The following is a 20,797-nucleotide window of genomic DNA, read 5'->3' as shown; positions in this document are numbered from 1 at the left end:
AGATCTCACCATCTAACCTAAAATATATTTTTGCCGAAAAAAATGAGTTTTGGTTGAAAAATACGGTGGAGCCAAAAAGTGGCTCGACCTCAAAACAAGCATTTTGTGAAGAATATACCAACCCGCGGAATTCCGCGGGTTGCTTTTTATACAAAATTCAACGGGTGAAAGAATACGATGAAGAAGTCATGACAAAACATTTACGATGAAGTTTATTTCCTGGACTGTTGTCTAAATGTCATGTTGTCACACTTTTTCAGAGAAGTTAAAATGACCGAGGGACCGAGGGACCGAGGGACCTGGTTCCACCTAAAATATATTTTTCAATACTTTTTCAGCACTTTTCCGTAGTTGTATATGAAAGACAATTCGAGATAAAAGTCATAGTACAATGGTATTATATGCTGCACACCATTTGTTGTGAACCAAACTTGAAAGTCAGAGAAACTGTTACTAGGTGGTTCGTAGAATTTAGAAGCAAAGTCATAAAAGTCCTTACCAATACATAGAAAACTATTGTTGCTTGAACTGAAACTTGCATGGCACATAACATTTTGAGGGTCGAACACGTTTCTATAAACTGTCAAATCTGCTGGTGGAAGTATAAATTTAAATGGACCATCTGGTGGTAATGGTTCGTTCTGGTTTAGTAACCGAAGAAATTGTGCCCAAGAACGTTTGTCTACTCCCCAAAATAAAAACTCTGTATCTCTTGGAGGGTTAATTTCAATCTTTTGAAATGAAACGGTTGAGTTCATCTTGTCATATTCTAGTTTCAGATAGTACGTTCCATTTAGTAAAGAGTCGTATTTTTCTTGAAATTCCCAATAATATTTGTTTATTTGAGTTTGAAAGTCATTTAGAGTTTTCTCAAGACTTTCGTCTGAACGAACTGTAAAGATTTTCATTTCGTCAAATTTGTCTATTAGACCATCAGAACCTTTATACTGCCCATGAAAATATACTGCGAACATAAATGCGTTAGTTCTATTTGAAAACAAAACTCTTCTAAATCCTATTGCCTTTGCATCTGAAGGACTTTGAAGCCAACGAACTGGATAGTCAAACCTGTATACTCGGGATGAAATTTCTTCATCTGATATAGTCCTACCAGCATTTGTAAAGATATAGTCTAACGGTTTTGTATCTGCTACTTTTGTTCTTTGTTTTTCAACCTGAAGCATTTAATATATGTAAAAATATATGGTTTTAAAAACGTTTTTACTTCATGCAATTTTTTATTTCATGCAATGTTTTATTTCTGTGCCGTCTTCAAGTATGCCCCAATACTTACGCTTGGAGAGGACATGAACTTCGGAAAATACCTTATCTAGCTTAAAACAGCCCATCTTTTCACCGACCATTCCCATTTCAATGAGTTTGTTGTATCCTTCTTCGTTCGTCATGAGTGCGTCAATGTTCTCATAGTAAACCACAACTTTGGATTTGACTTCGGAGAAGAATTTGTTGTAGTTGTCAAGGACTGCCTTTGCGAACTGAGGGTAAGACCAATGTTCGACAATAGGTTTTAATGTGGTTACTAAGCCATTTTGACCTTGAGTGAACTCGTACTTCAAAACAAAAGGAGAAAACCTTTCAACAAAGTTGTCGACCTTCTCATAATGTTTACTCTTCATCTTTTGAGGTTTCTTAATGGAATATCCCCATGTCGAATTCATAAGCAATTTGAGTGTCATTGCAAGTTTGGGGTTTGAAGCTTTCCTAATATCATACAGTTGTTGTATGACTTTTCCAACTGTATAGTTCCTTCCGGGAACTCACCATCTTCGTTTGGAATTCCAGTCGGAATATATTGGACAAACCTCATGTACGCAGCGTTAAGGTCGACATAGTATATTTTTTCGTTTGAGTCGAACTTGTTGCAACCAATTGGTCCAGTTTGTGGAAATTCAAGTGAGTCTCTTATCTTCTGAGAAACTTCTCCTGTTATCTCATAAACATCGTCGAAGCAACCTGTTTCATATAAAACCTTCTGACCTAACTCAGAAGCTCTCCAATACAATTTGACGTCAATTGGATGTCTCAATGGAAGTTTGTTTATAGCATCTTGAAGTTCTTGCAACCTCATTGGAAGTTCTTCTGGTTCAGGTTGGTATCCGAACAATCCAACTCCTTGTGGAATTGTGTACTTCTTTTGTACTATAACTTTGTCTGGAACAACTTTTGGTCTTGCTAACAGTGAAAAGTTTGTTTCGTCTTTTGGTACAAAAGTTTCTGTCAGCTTGTCATCTGGAATTGATTCCAACAAACCTTTCTCGAAAAGAATGTTTACAGCTCTGACAATGTTGCACTTGCCTTTTCCGAACAATGGGTTTGTAAGACTTTCGTTCAACATGAAGTGGTTGTGGACAATTACAATCTTCAACCATGGTAAGTCTTTGTCAACAACATAGTCGTCATGTGAAGAACCTTTCTCAGTCGGAATGTTGACTCGGATATTGACATTTGCCAACGGTGCAACTTTTGCCAATTGACCTCTGAGAATGTACCTTGTCTTCACACATGACTCAAGATACTTCATCTTCTCATCTGTAACAAGACCAGAGTTCTGAGACATGTAAGAATGCAAGGTTCGTTGACAATTGTTTCAATTGAATTGTAAATTCCATACCTTGTCAAGTCAATGTCAGACTTATTTATGAACGGAAAGTATCCAGCATGTTGTCTGACTGCTTGAGGGTTAGGTTGGTACCATTCGAACTTGACACTTGCAATTCCTTCAATTGCATTCAAAATGTCTGAGTCGGAGTCAAACATTTGTTCTCTCTTTGTAGTCTTGAAAGCGTCAAGAAGCATTGCAGCTGTTGTGACATTGCCATGTGCATAGTAAATGTGACTATCCAAATCTGTTATGGTCAATCTGAGATTGTGTCCTTTCTTATTTCCGTCTTGTATGGCAGCAAGTACACCCATGAAGCCTTCTTTGTTCTTTCCTTCGTCAAAGTTTACTGTAAAGGTTCGACCAGATATAATTTGGCTTCTAACTTCACGGTACTTCTCATATGCATATCTTGTTCTTTCCATGGGAGCATGTGCGTCTTCACCTTTTCCTTTTTTCCTTCTCAAAGGATGCAATTGTTCGTCATGTTTCCAGTAGAATCTGGCAAAGCCGTCGTGTCCCTCAACTTGAGGTTCACTAGCATCGAAAGGCATGTCCATAAGACGTTCTTCTTCTAACCTCTCTAGTCTGTTTGGATAATTTGCGCGTGCTGTTTCCAAATCCATTTCGTAGCGAAGACCAGCCAGTTTGTCATAGACTTTTATGGGTCTTCCCTTCCTATATTTAAAATTCTTCGAAACTCTCCAACCATATCTTTGCAACTCTGCTTTTATTCTAGCAGATTTTCTATCCATTCTATATGGGGGCATTTTTATAAAAATAAAAAAATATTTTTTTTCTCTTTACTTTACATAACCGCCTGAAGCCATAAGTCTTTGACGCCAACCCATACCAGCTAATGAAGGTTGACTTGGTTTAGTTTCCAAACTAAACTTTGGTTTTGGTTTATCTTCAGTTTTTGGTTTTTCTTCTTCTATCTGTTTTTCGTCACTTTTCGGTTCCGCTGACTTTACTTCACTTGCAGGAATAGTTGTGTCGTCAACATCTTCATAAATATCATATGCCATTTGTTTTTGTTTTCCTTTCAACTTTTTGTGTTTGTTGTAAAGTTTAGAATATTTCGACTCTAAGTCAATGAGATGTTCTATAATGAACTGTTGGTCAGTGAAGTAAACTTTTCCATCTGTTGTCTCGAAAGCTCCTTCAGACTTCAATATTTTATTTGTGAGAGTCTGTTTCTTTTTTGAGATACTTGCCGTTCCATTTTTATGAAAAGTGACTTTGTAGTTAGGGTTTGTATTTCCAGACCTGGCACTTTCTATTATTGAATTTTTCTCTTCATCTGTAAGTTCTTTGACAGGTTTTGACAATGGTTCTGAACTTTTTGTTTGTGGTGTCAAATCTACCGTTTCAACTTCTTCGGTCATTTCATCTCAGTAAAAAATTTTAGTTTGGTTTGTTTTCAACTGGTTGTTGTTGTTTTTTAAGTCGGTCTAAAACTTCCTGAGGTATAGGAAGAACTTGACAAACACGTTGTGTAACTGCTGGAAGTCGACAAATCCATCTTGAACCCATTTGTCTCAATGCTGTATTGTTCATTTCATCTCAGTAAAAAAATTTACATTCCCCACGTTTGAGGCGGTTGAGGTTGGTTATTGTTTACCCATTGTTGTGCATGGTTATATCCTCTGTTAAAGAATCTTTCACCTTGGTCCATATAGTGTCCTGCTTGGTTATAGTAGTCATTTGCTTTGTTATAATAGTTTCCTGCTTGTCTTCCTACATTGTCCATCCATCCTTGAACTTTTCCTCTTGTTTCAGGATTTGGAATAAGATTTGTTGCATCTCGTGCTACATCCCAACCTTTCTGTACAGTTTGTATAATAGGTTGTGCTTTCTCTTTAAGTATACCTAATGTACTCAAAATCTTCCTTCCAACTCCAAATACACCTCTGGCTATTGTTCCCACTGCGGGCAAAAATCTGGATGCAACTCCTGCTAACGCGCCAAATAAACCCATTTCTTATGGGTTAAAAAATGACGAATCCGAACAAGGACCCCTATGTTTCTAAAGCGACAAAGAAAGCACTCATGGTAAAAATCTTTAGTTCAACACCAAATGCTTGGTTTATGGATATCTTGGAAAACATTCCGAGAGTTAGAACAGATGGACCTCCATACTGGCTAATATTTGTCGGTCAAAACACAAGATACTGTGAAGCCATACCATTACAGTCCAAAAATATTTTAGATATCTTAGCAGCTTTGATAATATTCGTTGACAAATACCATCCAACAAAACTGACATCTGACTGTGAAAGTTCTTTCAAATCAGACGATATTAAAAACTATCTGCGTTCAAAAAATGTAAACCAATATTTCATTGTCGACCAAAGTTAGTATACAAGTCTCGTGTACGGAGGCACTGCGTTCCTCCGTACGCAATACTTGTGAATTTGACACTTTACAAAACTGTTAACGTATATTTTACAACACAAACACAAACACCAACTTAACCTTAAATATTTATAAAGCCGCCAACCACTTCACCTCACTAATGTAAAAAATAAACGTTCTCACTTACAAAAGTATTGCAACTCCTCCCATTGCTGTGCTTCACATAACAGCTCATAATCTTCTGACTCACTTTCTTCTTCATATAGGTCAAAATCACTGTCAAAATGAATGTTAGTAAGTTTTGACAAAGCTAATGAAACACGTTTACCGTTTGTATCGTATGCTTGTATAAACTTTCCATTCTTCATTCCTTCATAAACGCTCAAACTAATTTTACCCTTTCTCCCTCGTATCTGATAGAATGTATTTTCACGAGGAACGAAGAACAAATTCTTGAACTCATGACCGTTGTAGTTTGTTATCTCAATAGTTTTCGTCATTTATATAAAAATAAAATAAAAAATTATTTAAAAATAAACTTAAAAATTAATGATATCACCACCCTCACACGTATGAAAACATCCATTTAAATTTAGGTGAAGTGGTGAGATCTCACCTCTTTTTTCACCTGTTTTTTCACCCTGTTGAATTCATTGCTTTATAACTCTCTTCCTTTCTCCAACTCTTCTAACTTCTTCCTAAGTTCAGCAATGTTGTCCTCATGAAGTTTAATCTTTCTCAAAATTCCTTCTTTATCTAATGGTTGCTTTATCTTTCTAAACTGAACTCTACCATCCTTCATAGTATGAATGTAAAAACCTTCTGGAATAATTCCTGATTTAATGTATTCTACCAAAAACTTTTGTTTCATTGCTTCAGTGACTTTAGTCGTCATTTCAATCAAATAAAAATTTTAATATTAAATAAAAATAACGTTATTTTTTCAGTAAGGAAACGCAGGAGTTTTACGATTTATTTGAGGAGTAGGTTCTGGTTTAAATGTTGGAGTCGGTTTAGGAGTTGACTTTTGAACAGGAGTTTGTACTTCCATAGGTTCAGGAGTATTGAAGGTTTTGCTTGTGAAGGCGTTGGTTTTGGCGAAGGTGTTGGAGTTTGTTTAACTTCAGCTACTTCAGTATTATTTACAACATTTGCTTTATTTCTTTTCAACATCATTACTGCTCCTGCTGTAGCTAGCAAACCTAGTGGGAGACCATATTTTATATAAGGACTTGACCAAATGCTATTTTTGACAGGAGCTGGTGGAACACCTAACCTTGGTGAGACTGCTCTTTGCCATTGTGCAGCTCGTAAGAAATATTCAATAGGTGCTCCATAATCGTTTGGTAAAGTTTGTTTCATAGATGGTGAAGGTTCACGAGAGCTTGATGAAGAACTCATTTATAAGCTTTAAAAATAAATGTTCATCCTTTATTCCTCACTGTCGTCCGTGGCTAAGTTATAGTCATCTAATCTTATTATGGGGATGCCATTAGCACGCACCTGAATGGCAAAGCAACAATCCCTCATAAATCCAATAAGTGGCTTTGGTACGTTTTCAGTTGCTAGTTCAATAGGTCCTTTAACAGACAATTTGTATGTTATTGGAGCAGTAGATGTTTGACCTTGCTGGAAGCAAAAGTCCACTTCTGTTGGAAAACCACATAAGAAATGTGTGTTGTCATAGCTATCCCATTTATGTTCCACACTACCATCATCCACCAATGACCTCATAACATCTTCATTAAATCCAATCATATCATTGTTTGTATTGCAAGCGTTCGCAACCATTTCATAAAATACAGGTCCATATGATTTTTCAGGTTCTGCAGGCATATTTCCATAAGCTCCCATGGAAAGCTGAAGATATTTAAACTTAGGGTTCTCAAAATTAACATAATAGTTGTCTTTCTTTCTAAATAGTGCCCAAATACTTTTAACATTAATAGGCGTATAAGCTGCTGTAAATGTTGCACTTGAACTATCTGTATTCTTTGAGAATGAACCGTCCATAGGAATCCAATCCATAACTTTAACAGGAAAACATAAAGCCTCGTTTGTATAATGTTCTACAAGTTCTGTATAAATGTTAGGGTCTAAAGAGAATGACTTTGGATGAATGAAACATTCATTAAAATCCATCTTTGTTCGAAATAGTTGCTGGGTTACAGTTGTAATAGTAACTGTTCCACTAGCTTCTACTGCCTTCGTTATCATAGTGAATGGTTCATTCCATGGAACAAATTTATTTGTCGGTGGATTTGAATCTGAAGCAAATGCAACTTTAAGAGTTGGATTGAAAGCAATGATATCATTTACAGATATAGATGTGCATTGTAAGGCGTCGCTACTGAACTTTACTTTAAGCTGAATGTTTCCTGCAAAAGCTGGAATAAATCGAATAGCTTCTAATGGAAGGAATCTTCTAACAGGAATTCTTAAACGAAGCTTAAAATCAAATGATTTTCCTGCTGTAATTGGACCACTAACAATTTGTCCTGTTCTGCATGTTCCCGAATGACTCCATACATCTTCATGTCGAGTCTTTGAAAAAACATCTACTTTCTTTATTTGTTCGGTAGTTTGTGAGTTTGAAGTTATATATGCTTCTTCTCTTGCGTTGTCTTGAGAATATACGATACGACCATTTGCAAGGATTTGATATCCAGCAACTGCATAGAAAGCGTCATCGAAACCAATCCAAAATCCTGGTGGGTTTGTTTTATTGGAACCTGAACCAATTTCTTTATCTACAATAAATTGACCTTCCATTTTATACGTAATGAATGTATTGTAAAGGTCCAACATATTTTCACCAGGAGGTGAGAGATTGAATGTTACCCATGTGTTATCTTTAGCAGTTCCAGGTTGTGATGGAATCTTTGCGTCAGAATATTTTCTATTAGTGTCACCAATTTGAACTGCATTGTCTATGATATCGAAATATGAGCGAATCTGATGAATATGCTCTGCTGGAGTAAATTCGTTTAACTGTTCGTTCTGCATGTATTTACTTCAGATAAAAATATCTATTTACTTCATTATTCTCACTCTTCTTCTTGGTATTCGTGGTGGAAGTTGTTTCTTGACATTTTCAATGAACTGTACATTCTCTTTTGTCTCAACTTCTTTCACTGGCGGGTCAGGGTTCTTTGACTCGGTTTGTTTTTCAATGAAATTCACGAACTTTGCAATAAGCTCTTGGTTCGTTATTGAAAGTACATCTGGCTTCTTTTCTTCTGGTTCTATTGACTTTTCAGTTTGAACAGAAGGTTTTATATGGGCTTCGTGGACTTCACCCTTGCCATGCACCTTAATGTTGTCGCTCTCTGCATTCGCTAATGGTACCTTTCTTTTTCTTACGTATATTTTACCATCTTTACTCTGACTTACGTAATAGAAAGGATGTTGTATTCCTCTTGCGTCATTTAATATAATAGACTCTCGTTCTGATTTTGACAAGCTCATTTTACATCGGTTAAAGTTTTAATTTTGTTTTTTATCTGCAGTCAAATGACTCAGATAAGCCCTACGGACAAGACCCAAGGGGTCATAGATGTTGAAGCATTGAAGAAAGAAATTCGTGAGCAAATTTTATCCGAACTGAAGGAACAAAAACAAGAACAAAAGCCAGAGAGACCAAAGAGAAAACTTAGTGAAAAACAACTTGCTGCATTAGCTGCTGGAAGACAAAAGAACCCAAGACTACTGGCGAAAAAAGCTAGAGAAGAAGCTGAAGCAAAAGCTAAAGAAGCTGAAGCAAAGAAAGAGTAAATGGTTTATTTTTATCCGAATTAAATGTATAGACAAATACCTTTATCTGTTGCGTTCAGTAGTGAAAACCCTGACGTCAAAATAAAGGGGAACAGAGTAACGTTTAAGTTTCCAACAGACTGGATTGTGAACATAAATGAAGAGAAGTACATTGGCATAACATCTATGTATATAACACATGCATTTAGGAAAGTTGACTTTATACTTCAAGTCGAGATAGAAAATGACGAACAGTCTTTAAGCGCCCAAAACATTCACATATACAAATACTTTAAAGACGATACAACTTTACAAGAATGTATGATTTCCTTCAATGAAATGTTCGAGAAAAAGTTCAACATTGAAGTACAAACTTTACAGCCTTTACGTGAGTTTCTTGCACAACTGAAAGAAGAAGGTAGTCAGCCACAACTTATAGACTTTCATTATGAATTTAATGAAAATGAAGATGGAACACATGACTGTCAGTTTGTTATATATTCACCATTCAATGAAGTAGCTAAAAAGAAAGAAAATCCATTACGTATAAGATTTCAAATCTCTGAACTCAATGAAGACTTCAAGAATGTTTTCAATTATTATGCAATGCTTCCGAGGAAAAATGAATTTTCAAAGATTGTAACACCCAGCATTTGGGATAGAAAGCAAGCTATATTATATTCAAACTTAAGTAAGGGAGTTGAAAATGAGTTCATTGGTCATACAAGAACTTCACCACTTCCTAACCCTAAATACTATAAATTAACTGGCTTCAATCGTGAGTTTTGGATAGACATGTTCTCCACTCATGACCATAACTGCCCAGTGTTCTTACCTCCAGACCATAAGGACTGTCTCTACATTGAAGCACAACTCTTAAACTCTACCATCGCAGTATTGTAAAATCTACGCTAGTTTTATTTTTATCACGAATGACCTCATTGCTGACAAAAATAAATGACCTCATTCATGACCTCATTGCTGACCTCATTCATGACCTCATTCATGACCTCATTGCTGACAAAAATAAATGACCTCAGAACTTCAACTTACGAATAAAGCTTGTTTTAGTCGTTATTGAGAAGTTAAACTTCTCTTCAAAGCAAGGTTGACATGACTTACATAAGTCAAATCCAATCTCTTGACCATCATGAAGTGCTTTGTAAAGTTTCATTAAACTGAACTCAGAGTCTTTGTCAAATTTTCCTTGCGGAACCATTAAACCTTTATCTTCATTGTAATAGCATTGTATAGCTTCAGGAAACATTTCATTAGCGGTTAAAGCAATAACATCTTGCTTCACGCCTTTCATTCTGCAGTGAAATGCAACTTCATTTAAATCATTCGTGAGTAAGTCTATGTAAGTCTTCTTTCCACAAAATATTGACTTGTATGCTAAACTTTGTTTTCCAGGTGTGATTTCTGCAAAGTCGCTATGAAATTGACCAAGGTTTTTACCAATGAGAACTCTTCCATAACGTTTTCTCAAACTCTTCAGCTAAACGAGGGATATCTTCATTGTAGAGATGCATACTGTCCGTATCGCTATAAAAGATGTCCATTCCTAAGTCCTCAGCAGTACAGAATACTTCACACATTATTCTCTTCGACATAGACAGAATGTTAACACCAAGTGGACAGAAGTTAAAGTGTCTGCAAATGCTTTTCGTTAGCTTGAAAATAGTTTTATCTGAACCATCCAAACCTTCGAACTTCACTATATGGTTGTAGTTTCTGATGGCATATCTTATAGCATCTTTGTCATTTACTATGGTTATTTTTGACTCAATAGGAGATAGAATAGTTTTGCCATAAATACTGTTCAGAATGAGCTTTATATTTTCTTGCAAAGGATTTCCTTCTTTCTTATACTTTAACCTTAACTCAAACAACTTCTTTACTTCATCTCTTATTCTAATATCTCTGTTTCCATCGTAATAGTATCCTTGCAACACATCACATTTGACACCTTGATATTTTATGAGGTCTTGTAATGTTATATGGTCAACATACATGAGACAGCAAGTGTTTGAACTTCTGGGAACGTTAAGTTCTGGATTTAGTTCAGGGTCACAAACTATTAAAGGAAAGTGTCTATGTATTCCAATCTCTGTTATCTTAATGAGAACAAAGAAGCCAGACATAAACTTTTCACCAATGGGTTCCTTTTGGTCGTCATCGAATAAATGTCTCATGAGATACTCTGTGCTTAACATCTCATCCTTCAATACTTTTGGAATTCCTTCTAAAGTATACAATCTTGCTATAGCGGATGGATATAATGAAACAGCGTCGAAATCAGCAATGAGTTTCTTTTCGCTCTTTTGTTTCATGTTATCTGACAACATACATCTTCCACCTTGAATGCATCTCGAAATAAATTCTCTTGGTTTATTTGAGAGGTCATAAAGATTTCCATTCGGGAAGTATACTCTGTTCTCAAACAATTTGTTAGCAATAGAACAAATACTAACGTAGTCATAAACGTTTAAATCAAACTCTTTCAATAAGTCATTGCGGAACTTTACAAAACCTTCTCTTAAAATTCTTACATCTTGTTTGCAGTAAAACGTGCTATATTTTTCTAAGTCGAAGTGGTTCTCATCTATTCTGCAACCTTTGATGGAATCTATGTTTTTCATAAATGTATCTGCATCCCGGATAAACTTACATGCTTCAGAAATGACACCAGTTCTGTTGTCATTTGCTAACAAAACACTGCTGTAGTAGTTATATGGAAATACTTCTTTCGGTCCTGTTTGTAAGTTAAACATAGCAGGAAATAGTTTAAGCTTCTTATTTATAACACTGTAAGAGTCTTTTATAATAATTGCCCGTCCTTTATATAAACCAGTTATTTGCATTGTTCGTGAACCTTTAATGATGGGAGTTCCTTTCACTTCTGTCATGTGTCTTAAGATGAAGTTTATGTCATAACTGAGGTTGTGAAAATATATTAAACTCTTGTCAGGGAGTCTTTCCAAAAATTCTGTTGCACAGTTTTGACCCCAAATGCTTTCACTCACTGAACCATCTTCACTGTCATAACAGATGTTAAAAGCTTTATGAAAGCCGTCTGTGCTACACTCAAAGTCAGCAAAGAAAACGTGCTCAGGAATGAATTTACATTTAGCTTTATTTACTTCTTTTGACTCTGCTTTCTTCTTCAGTTGTACACAATACTTTGGAGCATATGTCAAATCTTTAAATGGTGCAAGGTTCTGTTTATATAAGTCAGTAGTATATGTGAAAAGTTCTCCATAAGAAATAGGTTCGAAATATTTGCACTCCCACAATGTTTTCATAACATCCCATAACGGTGTTGTTCTATCATAACGAACTACATATTTATCTTCTCTCTTTGTATAAATCTTCATCTGTTTCTCAATGTTCATTCCACCACACTCCTTCAAGATTTCTATATAGTTTCGAATGAAGTATGTTGTCATTGGAAGTCTTTCATTTAGCATGTAGTGGTCTTCAACAAGAAGTAAGTCAATAGTTCTAACAGTTTCGCATTCTTTTGGTATATATCTCTTTATTTCATTATGTCTTGAGTCATTGAAATAACCAATGGTAACATTAAATGCTATACCTGTTGAATCGGAAATTTCTTGTACTTTACTTTGAGGAAAGTCTCTAACACGAATGACTTCTCTCATGTGGTCAATAGTTTCTTCATCTACTCCAGCCTGAATGCAAGCATAAACGAAACAATTGTCTTCTGTCATAAGTGCTGCAGTTCTTTTGTTCAGTTCATTGAAGATTTGGTAGCGTTCAAGATTTATAGATAACGTGCAAAGATACTTCCAGAACTGACCGCTTCTCTTCTTATAAAACTTCTTTTCACCATTATCTTTCCAAAAGCTTTCTATAAGTGCTGGTTTCCTGTTTGCTTAAGAGCTTCCAAAATGGCTTTCTGGTCATTTGTCAGTGTGCTTTCATCTCTATATGGTCTCTTTTTTGGTTTGCCTTTCTTTACATCTGACATCGTTAAGCCTTCATATTCTGTTAAATCATACATCTTTATTTCGGTAAGATTCTTTATGTTTGTCAAGAAGAAGTCATAGTGCATTTCAACAATACCTGCAGCATTTGCTTCTATCTCTGATATAAGTTCTCCTTCAAGAGCTGATGTAGTAATGTTCCAATATTATTGAGGTTTAACGTAGAACATTCATACTTTCCACCAAGTTTATAACATACCATCCATCTTTGTTGCGAGTTTATTTTAATTTTCTCTAAGAGTCTCATGAAAACCTTACCGAAATGTTTGTGTAAGTAGTCTCTGGTTCATCTAAAGCTTCGATGTTAAAGTCAATGAGTCTATTGCCTGACTTCACATTTCTCTTCCTATTCTCTTCATCTTTCTTTAACCATCTCTCACCTTCTTTTGGTTTGTCGTCAATGGAACGAATGACATCGTTAGCTTTGCGAACTTGTTCTATAGCGCTCTTAAACATCTCTCTTCTCTGTTGTTTCAGTGTGTCGTCTCTTCTTCTTGTTTCACCAACGTTCGCATGGGCTACGCCCGCGCCGTCATGCGGCTTTGTTATGTCAAACATCTCTCTTCTTACTTCATGAGGTACAGCTCTTCTTGTTTCACCAACGTTCGCATTTGTTATGTCAAACATCTCTCTTCTTACTTCATGAGGTATTGAACGTCTATGATATAAGTCAATAGCAACGTCATTTAAAGGAAATGCTATTGCATGGACTTCGTCCTCGCCGCGTTGCGGCTTTATGAACTCATGAATTCTATCATAACTTATTGCACCATTATAGTCTTTAATGAAGTCAGCGAGTGCTTTTTTGTTTGTTGCGTAATGCTTTGCAACATCTATATTAGCTTCTGTAAGAAGTTGTTTTATTTCCGAGTGTTCTAACTTAGACAACTTCCGATACATCTTTAGTAGGAAATAAAAAAATATTTTTTGAAAAAATTAGATTAGATTTTTTTAAGTTATTTTTCAAAATAATTTAATATTTTTATTTTAATGAAACACATGCAAGATTGCAAGTTCTTTTCATACAATGCTCTCGCTACTGCCATCAAGAATGAGTTCAATGGTGCTTCAAACGTCAATGTTATCTTTAACAAGAAGTTTGTGAAAGAATCTAAGTTCGGTCAGTATGTCAGACCATTAGCTATTGTCATTGACCGCAAACGTTATACTTCACAAGAGTTAGCAGTAGTTTTGAAACAAAAGGGTTTCTTCGTGAATGTCAAAGATACTCATTATACTGTCATAAAGAACTCTAACATTGACTTCTTCAGTATTGCTTTAAATCTTTCCGAACAGAAAGAATATAAGAAGGGTGAAACAAATGTGAAATATTATCCTTCATCTCTGAAGACAATAACGAACAAAGATGTTATACAGAAATTCTTACCAAAGGTTGAAGAAGCTTCAATTGACATTGACGAAGGAAGTGAAATGGTTGAAGAAATTGACCCTGAAGCTATTTAACCAAAAATATATTTTTGGTGAAGAGACCCAAAGGGTCAGAGCCGCAAAGCGGCTAGGTGAGATATCACCTGTTTTTTCACCTCATTCTCTCTTCGTTAATGTTGTCGTGACTTCTTCGTTAATGTTGTCGTGACTTCATTCTTCCTCTTTGAAGTTATCGAAATATTCTGTTATTTTTTCCTTCAGTAATGGTAAGTCTTCTTTGAAGGTAAGTATTGTGCAACCTTTGATGTCATAGTGTGTTTGAGGAAGAGTATTTTTGACAATTTCTTTTATTTGCTCATTCGGTGTCATTGAAATCGGTAAGTTTTCACGATAGAACCAGTTTCTGTCAGATTTATATATTTTAGCAAGGTCGTAAAAGCTTTTGTTGTTTCTTCTGACTAAATGCAACATAACCATATCTTTATCTTCTTCATTTTCCATCTCTTCAGTATAAATCATATACTTATAGTTCTTTTCCTTTCCTTTTGGTACTGAACGCGGTATTCTTTTCTGTATGCTTTTGTCTTTGGATTCAATGACTTCATCTTTTGCTTGAAGTTTCTTTTCCATCTCTCCACGTTCTGCTTTATATAGTTCATCTAACATCATGAAAATATAACAAGCATAACGAGGTGAAGCCCACATTGCAACTGCATTTACTAAAAGTCTATGAACATAATAACCTTTCAAACCAGGTGCCAAATTCTTGCGATTTTCGTACGGAATCTCTTCCCTCGGTTTTCCGAGGGTAGCAATCATATGAGGAAATTCTTCTAAAAGTTCTTTTGTCTGTTGGTTTTCAAACCAATGATATGCTTGCTTTGTAGAACGAAGAGCATTCATTATACTTTGCATTTGGTACATGTCGTCTTTGACAGAACGAATGAGTCTCAATTGTTTGTTATACTGTATGTATTCGTATTCTTCATTTATGGCTTCATGAACGATAGCAGTTGTTGTGTTCTCTAATGTTGACATATCTGTCTTTACATACAAGATAAAAAAATAAATAAAATAAAAACTAACTTTATTTTTTTTGAGATAAACACTATTTCTTCACAACATTAAATTTTATCCTGTATGAAATGACTTTAAAAAGATTATTGACTGACTTCGAATACTATATCATTGACGCACTGACAGACCCTCAAAACTGTGTTGAAAGTTCTTTAAGCTTTAAGATTGAAGGTACGACGCATTTTGTCTTCACTTACGTATTGAAAGAATATGACCGTTATCATAACGAAGTGAATCAAACACTAATAAAATTTGTAGATAAAAAATTGGTTAACAATGAATATTTTAAACGTGAAGACCCAAACACTGCTGGAGATGATGAAGAATACAGACAAGCTATTGAAAAAAATAACGCAAGATTAGATGCAATAGAAAAGAAGTTTAATGAATGTCTTACAAACACGTATGAATATCTTATGCGGTGGGAAGCTAGATGGAAATAAATTTACGTCAAATATGCAATTTATAAAATCTTATGTCGACAGGCTACGTAGCACAGTGGTCTAAGGTGGTGTTATGGAGGGTCAGGGTCTGTGGTTCGAACCGCGACAGCGCCGTATTTTCTTATTTTCTTTGTTTGTCTTGTTTGTCGTGAATAAAAAGTGTCATAAAAGTGCTCTATCTTCCACGGGAATAAATAAAAAATTTACTTTATTTCTTCTTTATTTCTTTGTTCCCGTGGAAGAAGGGTTTTTGCCGTTTTTTCTCAGCCGAAATCAACGATTTTTTCATTTTTGGAATCCTTAGCAAATGAGGAATCTTTTCTCTCGTGGAAGCTTTGACCAAAAATATAATTTAGGTGAAGAGGTGAGATTTCACCTCTTTTTTCACCTAATTTTTCACCTCAGCCGCTAAGCGGCGAGACCCAAAGGGTCTTGACTTTGTCATGACTTCATCGTAAATGCTTTGTCATGACTTCATCGTAAATGCTTTGTCATAACTTCTTCGTAAATGCTTTGTCATAACTTCTTCGTAAATGCTTTGTCATGACTTCTTCGTAAATGCCTTGTCAAGATTTCATCGTAAATGCTTTGTCATGACTTCTTCGTAAATGAGTGTAAATGACCAAAAATATAATTTAGGTGAAGAGGTGAGATTTCACCTCTTTTTTCACCTAATTTTTCACCTCTTTTTTTCACAAGCGTTTTACATGAATTGTACGATGTATATTTGAAATCCTAAACAGTTTTGTAGCTTCTATTTCTTCGCTGAGGATATCAAAAGTTTTAACAATGCCGAAAGTCTCTTTATATTTCTTCTTGACGTCAGATAGAAGGAAATCTTCTACTGTTGGATAGTTTTTGTTCAGAAATGCTAACATGTCCATTTTATCTTCTGCTGGCTTTTCTGCTTCTTTCTTTAAGTCTGCATAGTCGTTTCGCATTCTTTCTATCTCTTTGACGGAGTAGTTATATTTCCTTATTGCTGCTTTACATTTTGAACATTGTGGGTTCATTTTTGCGTTATACATTGAAATTTGACCTGCTAGAACAACTAAGGCGTCAATTGCTCTCTTCATCTCAAACATAGCGGGTCTTATTTGTTCGTTCCATACTTTGCCTCTTCTATCTTTATCTCTTATTTCCCAAACACATTCAGCAACTAACGAAACAAAGTTGTCGTAGGTCTTAAATTCTTCAGATTTATATATGTCAGAAATGTTTTTATAAACCATGTCGCAATCTTTGTCCATAACTTTATGGTTGCAATGAAAACCAAGGAATTCATAATTTACTTTACGTATGAACTTCTTTATTTCTACTGAGTCAGTTGCTTTGACTTCAATTTCGTCGAATTCAGGAATAGTTAGTTTTTGATGCTGAATTTCAGGTAGTTTAGGTAAATGGTCAATAATGTCCTCCATTTCATAAAGATACTGTTCATTTGTTTCATCTTTCGCACTACAGTCTAAATTACTTGTTAAAAGTTCTTGCTTAATTTTTTGTATTTCTGTTTCGAAAGTATATGAAGAAGGAATGAAGCTTTTCATCTCTACTAACATAGATGTTGGATTCATGACTAACGAGTTTGGTGAAGTTGTTGTGGACAGAGTCCCGCCGTTCGCGGCTTGAATTGTTGTTGTGCCGATTGTTGAAATCATATCTTTTATACAAAATAAAAAAATAAATAAAAATAAAACTAGCGTTATTTTTTGGTCTTTTGTGAAAATTCATGAAAATTCACGGGGTGAAAAAACAGGTGAGAAAACAGGTGAAATCTCACCTCTTCACCTATAATATATTTTTTGGTGAATTCAATAAAAATAAATGGTTCATTTACTCACAATATTTTTGTACAAAACGACCCCAAGCTTTTAACTTCTTTTCTGCAGCTTCTAATGCTATCTTAGCGAGTTCATATTCTCTAAATTCTCTCTTTAAATTTTCTTGTTCCCATTGGTCTAGTTCGAATGGAGAATCTCTATAACCATAACATAACTCACGTTCATGTTCTAATTGTTTTTCGCACATTTTTCTAACTTCTTGTTCGAACAAAGGTTTAGCATTCTCTACTGTATCTTCGAGTTCTTCTTCATCTAACTTCTCATGAACTTTCTTGTCTATGGAGTCCATAATATCTTTGACATAAAATGCATACTTTACAGAGCACCATTCAGCAACAAAATGAACGAGGTCAGCATGTATGTAAATACCTTTGAATTCATTCATAACGCCCTTAGTAAGCTCATAAAATGCTTGTTTTGAGGTCGAGCCACTTTTGGCTCCACCGTATTCGTTCATCCAAAACTCAAGAATTTCCTGCATTTTAGTACTATTGAGAAATCTGTTTAAATGGTTTAACCTTCCCGCTTCTCTTGCCATCTTTGTTGCATTAATGTAACCATCCTTGTCTCTACGTAAGACTTCAATACCGTTATAAGTGCCTTTTGTGAATGTTTCACCATTAGATTTGTTCGTGAATGTTTTTGCTTCGACTGACATTTCTGTTCTTACATACAAAATAAAAAAATAAAAAAAAATAAAACTAGCGTTATTTTTTTCTATCTTAAGGAAATTCATGACAAATTCACGGGGTGAAAAAAGAGGTGAAAAAAGAGGTGAAATCTCACCTCTTCACCTAAACATTATTTTTGGTCTTTTGTGAAAATTCATGAAAATTCACGGGGTGAAAAATTAGGTGAAAAAACAGGTGAAATCTCACCTCTTCACCTATAATATATTTTTGTCTGATTTACATCTAATGAAAAAGTTTAGAAGAATTTTCTTATTCTTTCTGGCATGTTTTTATCTTTCCAGTACTCCCGCTCTAATGGTCCCAGATGAGTTGGTTTAGATTCTCTCAAGTTCTTAGATGGTATAACATCTTCAACGCCTCCTTCATATCTTACTTTATAAGTGTCATCGTTTGTGTTATAGTCAAGTATTTCAATAACCACTCCTCGCTTTGCTTCGTCAATGGTTTCAGCAAGTTTGCCATTACTACTTTCGACTAATTTATGTCGAGGGTAAAATGCTATGGAGTCGTCAGCAGCTTTTATAAGATATCCATTACCTTGCGTAGAGTCTACGATATAATAATTTCGACTTAACCTTAAACGTTTCTTTGTCAACGGTTTGTCGTCAAGAACTACACGAACTTTTGTTCCAGGAATGAGAGTAAATTGTGTTGAATTTCTGATATTTTGTGTTTGACTTCGTTTCTTTTGTATATACTTTTCTTCTTGTTGTTGTGTCATTGAATTTGGTGTATGTCCTGTTGTAGAATGTGTTGAGGAATTATATACTTCGAGAAAATGTTTCATTGTTTCTTCGGTAAAGTCTCGCTCTTGATTTAAATCTCTGAGAGTCCTTATGAAGCGGTTAATGATACCGAGTATGTTATGGTTATGGTCTTCAGTAGTGTAGTGAGTTATGTTATGCTTAATGAGAAATTCTGTGATTTCGTTGCTGAGGTATGCACTGTCTTGGTCTGATGTTAAAGTACTTGGGTTATGTTCTGCTACAAACTTTTGTAAAACTCTTAACACTTCACGAGTTCCTTTATTTTTCATTGGATATGCATATGCTTTACGAGTGTTAACATTTATGAAGATGAGGAATGGTTTATGTCCTCCTTTTCTGCTTTGAATGAGAGTGTCAAATTGGTATGCGTCAGGAGTGTTGGAGTAAATTGGTAAAAAGTAGTCGTAAGGGTTTATTTTTGTTTGATGTACAACATTTTTGTCAAAGAACCTTTTCACTTCAGCTCTGTTAGTAAATCCCCAACTCTTTGCAGCTTCATTGAACTTCTTAAATGACCTCCATGGATGTTGTTCGAATACTTCTTTCAAGCTCATTTATGTAAAGTTAAAGATTTTATTCTAGGGTCAAGCGCGTTCATTGAACGCGGTACCATGCGAATATAGTCACAAATGGTGGCATATAATCTGCACCCGAGCCTGTTGGATTTGTTGTGAAAGTGTGTGAATGATTTCCTGTGGTTCCACAGAAAATACCTGCGCTTGAATCTACTGGGTCGCTTGAAATATCATATCTATGCATTCCCTGTCTATCCGAACCTGCTGCAAGATTTGTATAACCTCTTTTTGTTATTGAATGTGAATGACTACCTGTTGTGTTTGTAGTTCCTGTATGAGTGTGCGGTGGAAGGTTTGCTTCTTTAATTTTCTTCGAACCTCCTGTTTGCTTTGAAGAGTTAGCACAGTATAAGAATTTGTCTACAATCTGCTTCCATTCACCAAAACCTAAAACACTTGCTGGATTTGTTGAGTTCATTGACGTATAAATAGAGCCTATAGGATATAATGTTTGAAGTATTTCTGTCTTTAATGTTTGAAGCTCTGTTTTGTCTGCTTTCTTGTCATATAAATCTTGAGCAGTGAATTTAATATTATGTTCATCCTTCATGACATAAACATCTTTACATCTAATGTTTCTCATCGTCGTTATGTCGTCATCCGATGTTAAACCTTGTGGAAAGTTAGGAGGTTTACAATATAATGCAGCCGCGTGCGGCGGGGCTCCGCCCTCCCCACCAGTTTCTTCAACCGTTCCTTCAATACTTTCTATAGCAACAGTTGTAAAACTTGTATGTGTATGAGTCTTATTTGCTTTTTTATCTAACATTGCTGGTAGTTCATGTGTTTCAAAGTTTCTGACATGACCTTCGATATTCATACATTTGTTATTTAAGGAGTTTAGTGTATCTTTTACGCTTGTACTTGGATTCTCTAAAGGTGCACTTGAACCAAGGGTATAGTTCAATATTATGTCGTCTGCTCTAACAGTTGAGAAGGAGTATATGTGTATGATTTTTGTCAGCTTTACTGTCTAATGTAGCTTGAAGTTCATTTATATCGGAGATATTGTGTTTATGAGATTTCAAAACTTTGTTCATTGCTTCGAGTTCAACTTTGTCAGCTTTACTTTTAATAGCATCTTCAAACGTTATTTTTGACTTAACTCTCAAAGTAAATCTTGGTTCAACTAATACACCGTTAACATTGAAAGTAGAGGCATAAATTTCACCGGTATAACCAAATGCTTCTGGTGCTTTAGCTACATCATACTGTACAGTACAGCTTATGTCATAACCTTTAGCACGAATGTATTTATATCTTCTTTCATTAACA

At 35.2% G+C, this 20,797-nt stretch overlaps 16 protein-coding genes and 1 pseudogene across 17 annotated transcripts, besides 2 other annotated features; 4 read left to right on the top strand and 13 right to left on the bottom strand.

The window, feature by feature from the left end:
- Nucleotides 1–20,797: part of a mobile genetic element that runs on past both edges of the window.
- On the bottom strand, nucleotides 324–974 carry TVAGG3_0432970 (uncharacterized protein; the record flags this gene model as incomplete). The annotated part of the gene is made up of 1 exon (XM_051233850.1): nucleotides 324–974. One exon carries the CDS (start codon nucleotides 972–974, stop codon nucleotides 324–326), a length of 651 nt encoding a protein of 216 aa, XP_051103580.1.
- Nucleotides 1,239–1,697, bottom strand: TVAGG3_0432960 (DNA/RNA polymerases family; the record flags this gene model as incomplete). Its single annotated transcript, XM_051233849.1, has 1 exon — nucleotides 1,239–1,697. The coding sequence occupies one exon, from the start codon at nucleotides 1,695–1,697 to the stop codon at nucleotides 1,239–1,241; it is 459 nt and encodes a 152-aa protein (XP_051103579.1).
- Nucleotides 3,424–4,008, bottom strand: TVAGG3_0432950 (phage tail repeat-like family; the record flags this gene model as incomplete). Its single annotated transcript, XM_051233848.1, has 1 exon — nucleotides 3,424–4,008. The coding sequence occupies one exon, from the start codon at nucleotides 4,006–4,008 to the stop codon at nucleotides 3,424–3,426; it is 585 nt and encodes a 194-aa protein (XP_051103578.1).
- Nucleotides 4,994–20,797: part of a mobile genetic element that runs on past the window's edge.
- On the bottom strand, nucleotides 5,158–5,478 carry TVAGG3_0432940 (uncharacterized protein; the record flags this gene model as incomplete). The annotated part of the gene is made up of 1 exon (XM_051233847.1): nucleotides 5,158–5,478. The coding sequence occupies one exon, from the start codon at nucleotides 5,476–5,478 to the stop codon at nucleotides 5,158–5,160; it is 321 nt and encodes a 106-aa protein (XP_051103577.1).
- On the bottom strand, nucleotides 8,012–8,446 carry TVAGG3_0432930 (uncharacterized protein; the record flags this gene model as incomplete). Its single annotated transcript, XM_051233846.1, has 1 exon — nucleotides 8,012–8,446. One exon carries the CDS (start codon nucleotides 8,444–8,446, stop codon nucleotides 8,012–8,014), a length of 435 nt encoding a protein of 144 aa, XP_051103576.1.
- On the top strand, nucleotides 8,492–8,752 carry TVAGG3_0432920 (uncharacterized protein; the record flags this gene model as incomplete). Its single annotated transcript, XM_051233845.1, has 1 exon — nucleotides 8,492–8,752. The coding sequence occupies one exon, from the start codon at nucleotides 8,492–8,494 to the stop codon at nucleotides 8,750–8,752; it is 261 nt and encodes an 86-aa protein (XP_051103575.1).
- TVAGG3_0432910 (uncharacterized protein) lies at nucleotides 8,777–9,634 on the top strand (the record flags this gene model as incomplete). Its single annotated transcript, XM_051233844.1, has 1 exon — nucleotides 8,777–9,634. The coding sequence occupies one exon, from the start codon at nucleotides 8,777–8,779 to the stop codon at nucleotides 9,632–9,634; it is 858 nt and encodes a 285-aa protein (XP_051103574.1).
- On the bottom strand, nucleotides 9,768–10,043 carry TVAGG3_0432900 (organellar and viral DNA polymerase type B; the record flags this gene model as incomplete). The annotated part of the gene is made up of 1 exon (XM_051233843.1): nucleotides 9,768–10,043. The coding sequence occupies one exon, from the start codon at nucleotides 10,041–10,043 to the stop codon at nucleotides 9,768–9,770; it is 276 nt and encodes a 91-aa protein (XP_051103573.1).
- Nucleotides 10,371–11,373, bottom strand: TVAGG3_0432890 (organellar and viral DNA polymerase type B; the record flags this gene model as incomplete). The annotated part of the gene is made up of 1 exon (XM_051233842.1): nucleotides 10,371–11,373. A coding segment is annotated over one exon (1,003 nt), but the record flags the coding sequence as incomplete, so codon positions are not given.
- TVAGG3_0432880 lies at nucleotides 12,603–13,638 on the bottom strand (annotated as a pseudogene). The gene has a single exon. A coding segment is annotated over exon 1 (1,036 nt).
- Nucleotides 13,729–14,202, top strand: TVAGG3_0432870 (uncharacterized protein; the record flags this gene model as incomplete). Its single annotated transcript, XM_051233841.1, has 1 exon — nucleotides 13,729–14,202. One exon carries the CDS (start codon nucleotides 13,729–13,731, stop codon nucleotides 14,200–14,202), a length of 474 nt encoding a protein of 157 aa, XP_051103571.1.
- TVAGG3_0432860 (KilA, N-terminal/APSES-type HTH, DNA-binding family) lies at nucleotides 14,338–15,165 on the bottom strand (the record flags this gene model as incomplete). Its single annotated transcript, XM_051233840.1, has 1 exon — nucleotides 14,338–15,165. The coding sequence occupies one exon, from the start codon at nucleotides 15,163–15,165 to the stop codon at nucleotides 14,338–14,340; it is 828 nt and encodes a 275-aa protein (XP_051103570.1).
- Nucleotides 15,273–15,647, top strand: TVAGG3_0432850 (uncharacterized protein; the record flags this gene model as incomplete). Its single annotated transcript, XM_051233839.1, has 1 exon — nucleotides 15,273–15,647. One exon carries the CDS (start codon nucleotides 15,273–15,275, stop codon nucleotides 15,645–15,647), a length of 375 nt encoding a protein of 124 aa, XP_051103569.1.
- Nucleotides 16,687–17,305, bottom strand: TVAGG3_0432840 (organellar and viral DNA polymerase type B; the record flags this gene model as incomplete). The annotated part of the gene is made up of 1 exon (XM_051233838.1): nucleotides 16,687–17,305. A coding segment is annotated over one exon (619 nt), but the record flags the coding sequence as incomplete, so codon positions are not given.
- Nucleotides 17,481–18,146, bottom strand: TVAGG3_0432830 (uncharacterized protein; the record flags this gene model as incomplete). The annotated part of the gene is made up of 1 exon (XM_051233837.1): nucleotides 17,481–18,146. One exon carries the CDS (start codon nucleotides 18,144–18,146, stop codon nucleotides 17,481–17,483), a length of 666 nt encoding a protein of 221 aa, XP_051103567.1.
- On the bottom strand, nucleotides 18,416–19,501 carry TVAGG3_0432820 (integrase core domain-containing protein; the record flags this gene model as incomplete). Its single annotated transcript, XM_051233836.1, has 1 exon — nucleotides 18,416–19,501. One exon carries the CDS (start codon nucleotides 19,499–19,501, stop codon nucleotides 18,416–18,418), a length of 1,086 nt encoding a protein of 361 aa, XP_051103566.1.
- TVAGG3_0432810 (phage tail repeat-like family) lies at nucleotides 19,542–20,072 on the bottom strand (the record flags this gene model as incomplete). The annotated part of the gene is made up of 1 exon (XM_051233835.1): nucleotides 19,542–20,072. The coding sequence occupies one exon, from the start codon at nucleotides 20,070–20,072 to the stop codon at nucleotides 19,542–19,544; it is 531 nt and encodes a 176-aa protein (XP_051103565.1).

Source organism: Trichomonas vaginalis, chromosome V (genome assembly GCF_026262505.1).
Source record: "Trichomonas vaginalis G3 chromosome V, whole genome shotgun sequence".
Lineage (NCBI taxonomy): Eukaryota > Parabasalia > Trichomonadida > Trichomonadidae > Trichomonas > Trichomonas vaginalis.
Note: the sequence above shows the minus strand (reverse complement) of the source record. Positions and strands in the feature narration are given on the sequence as shown.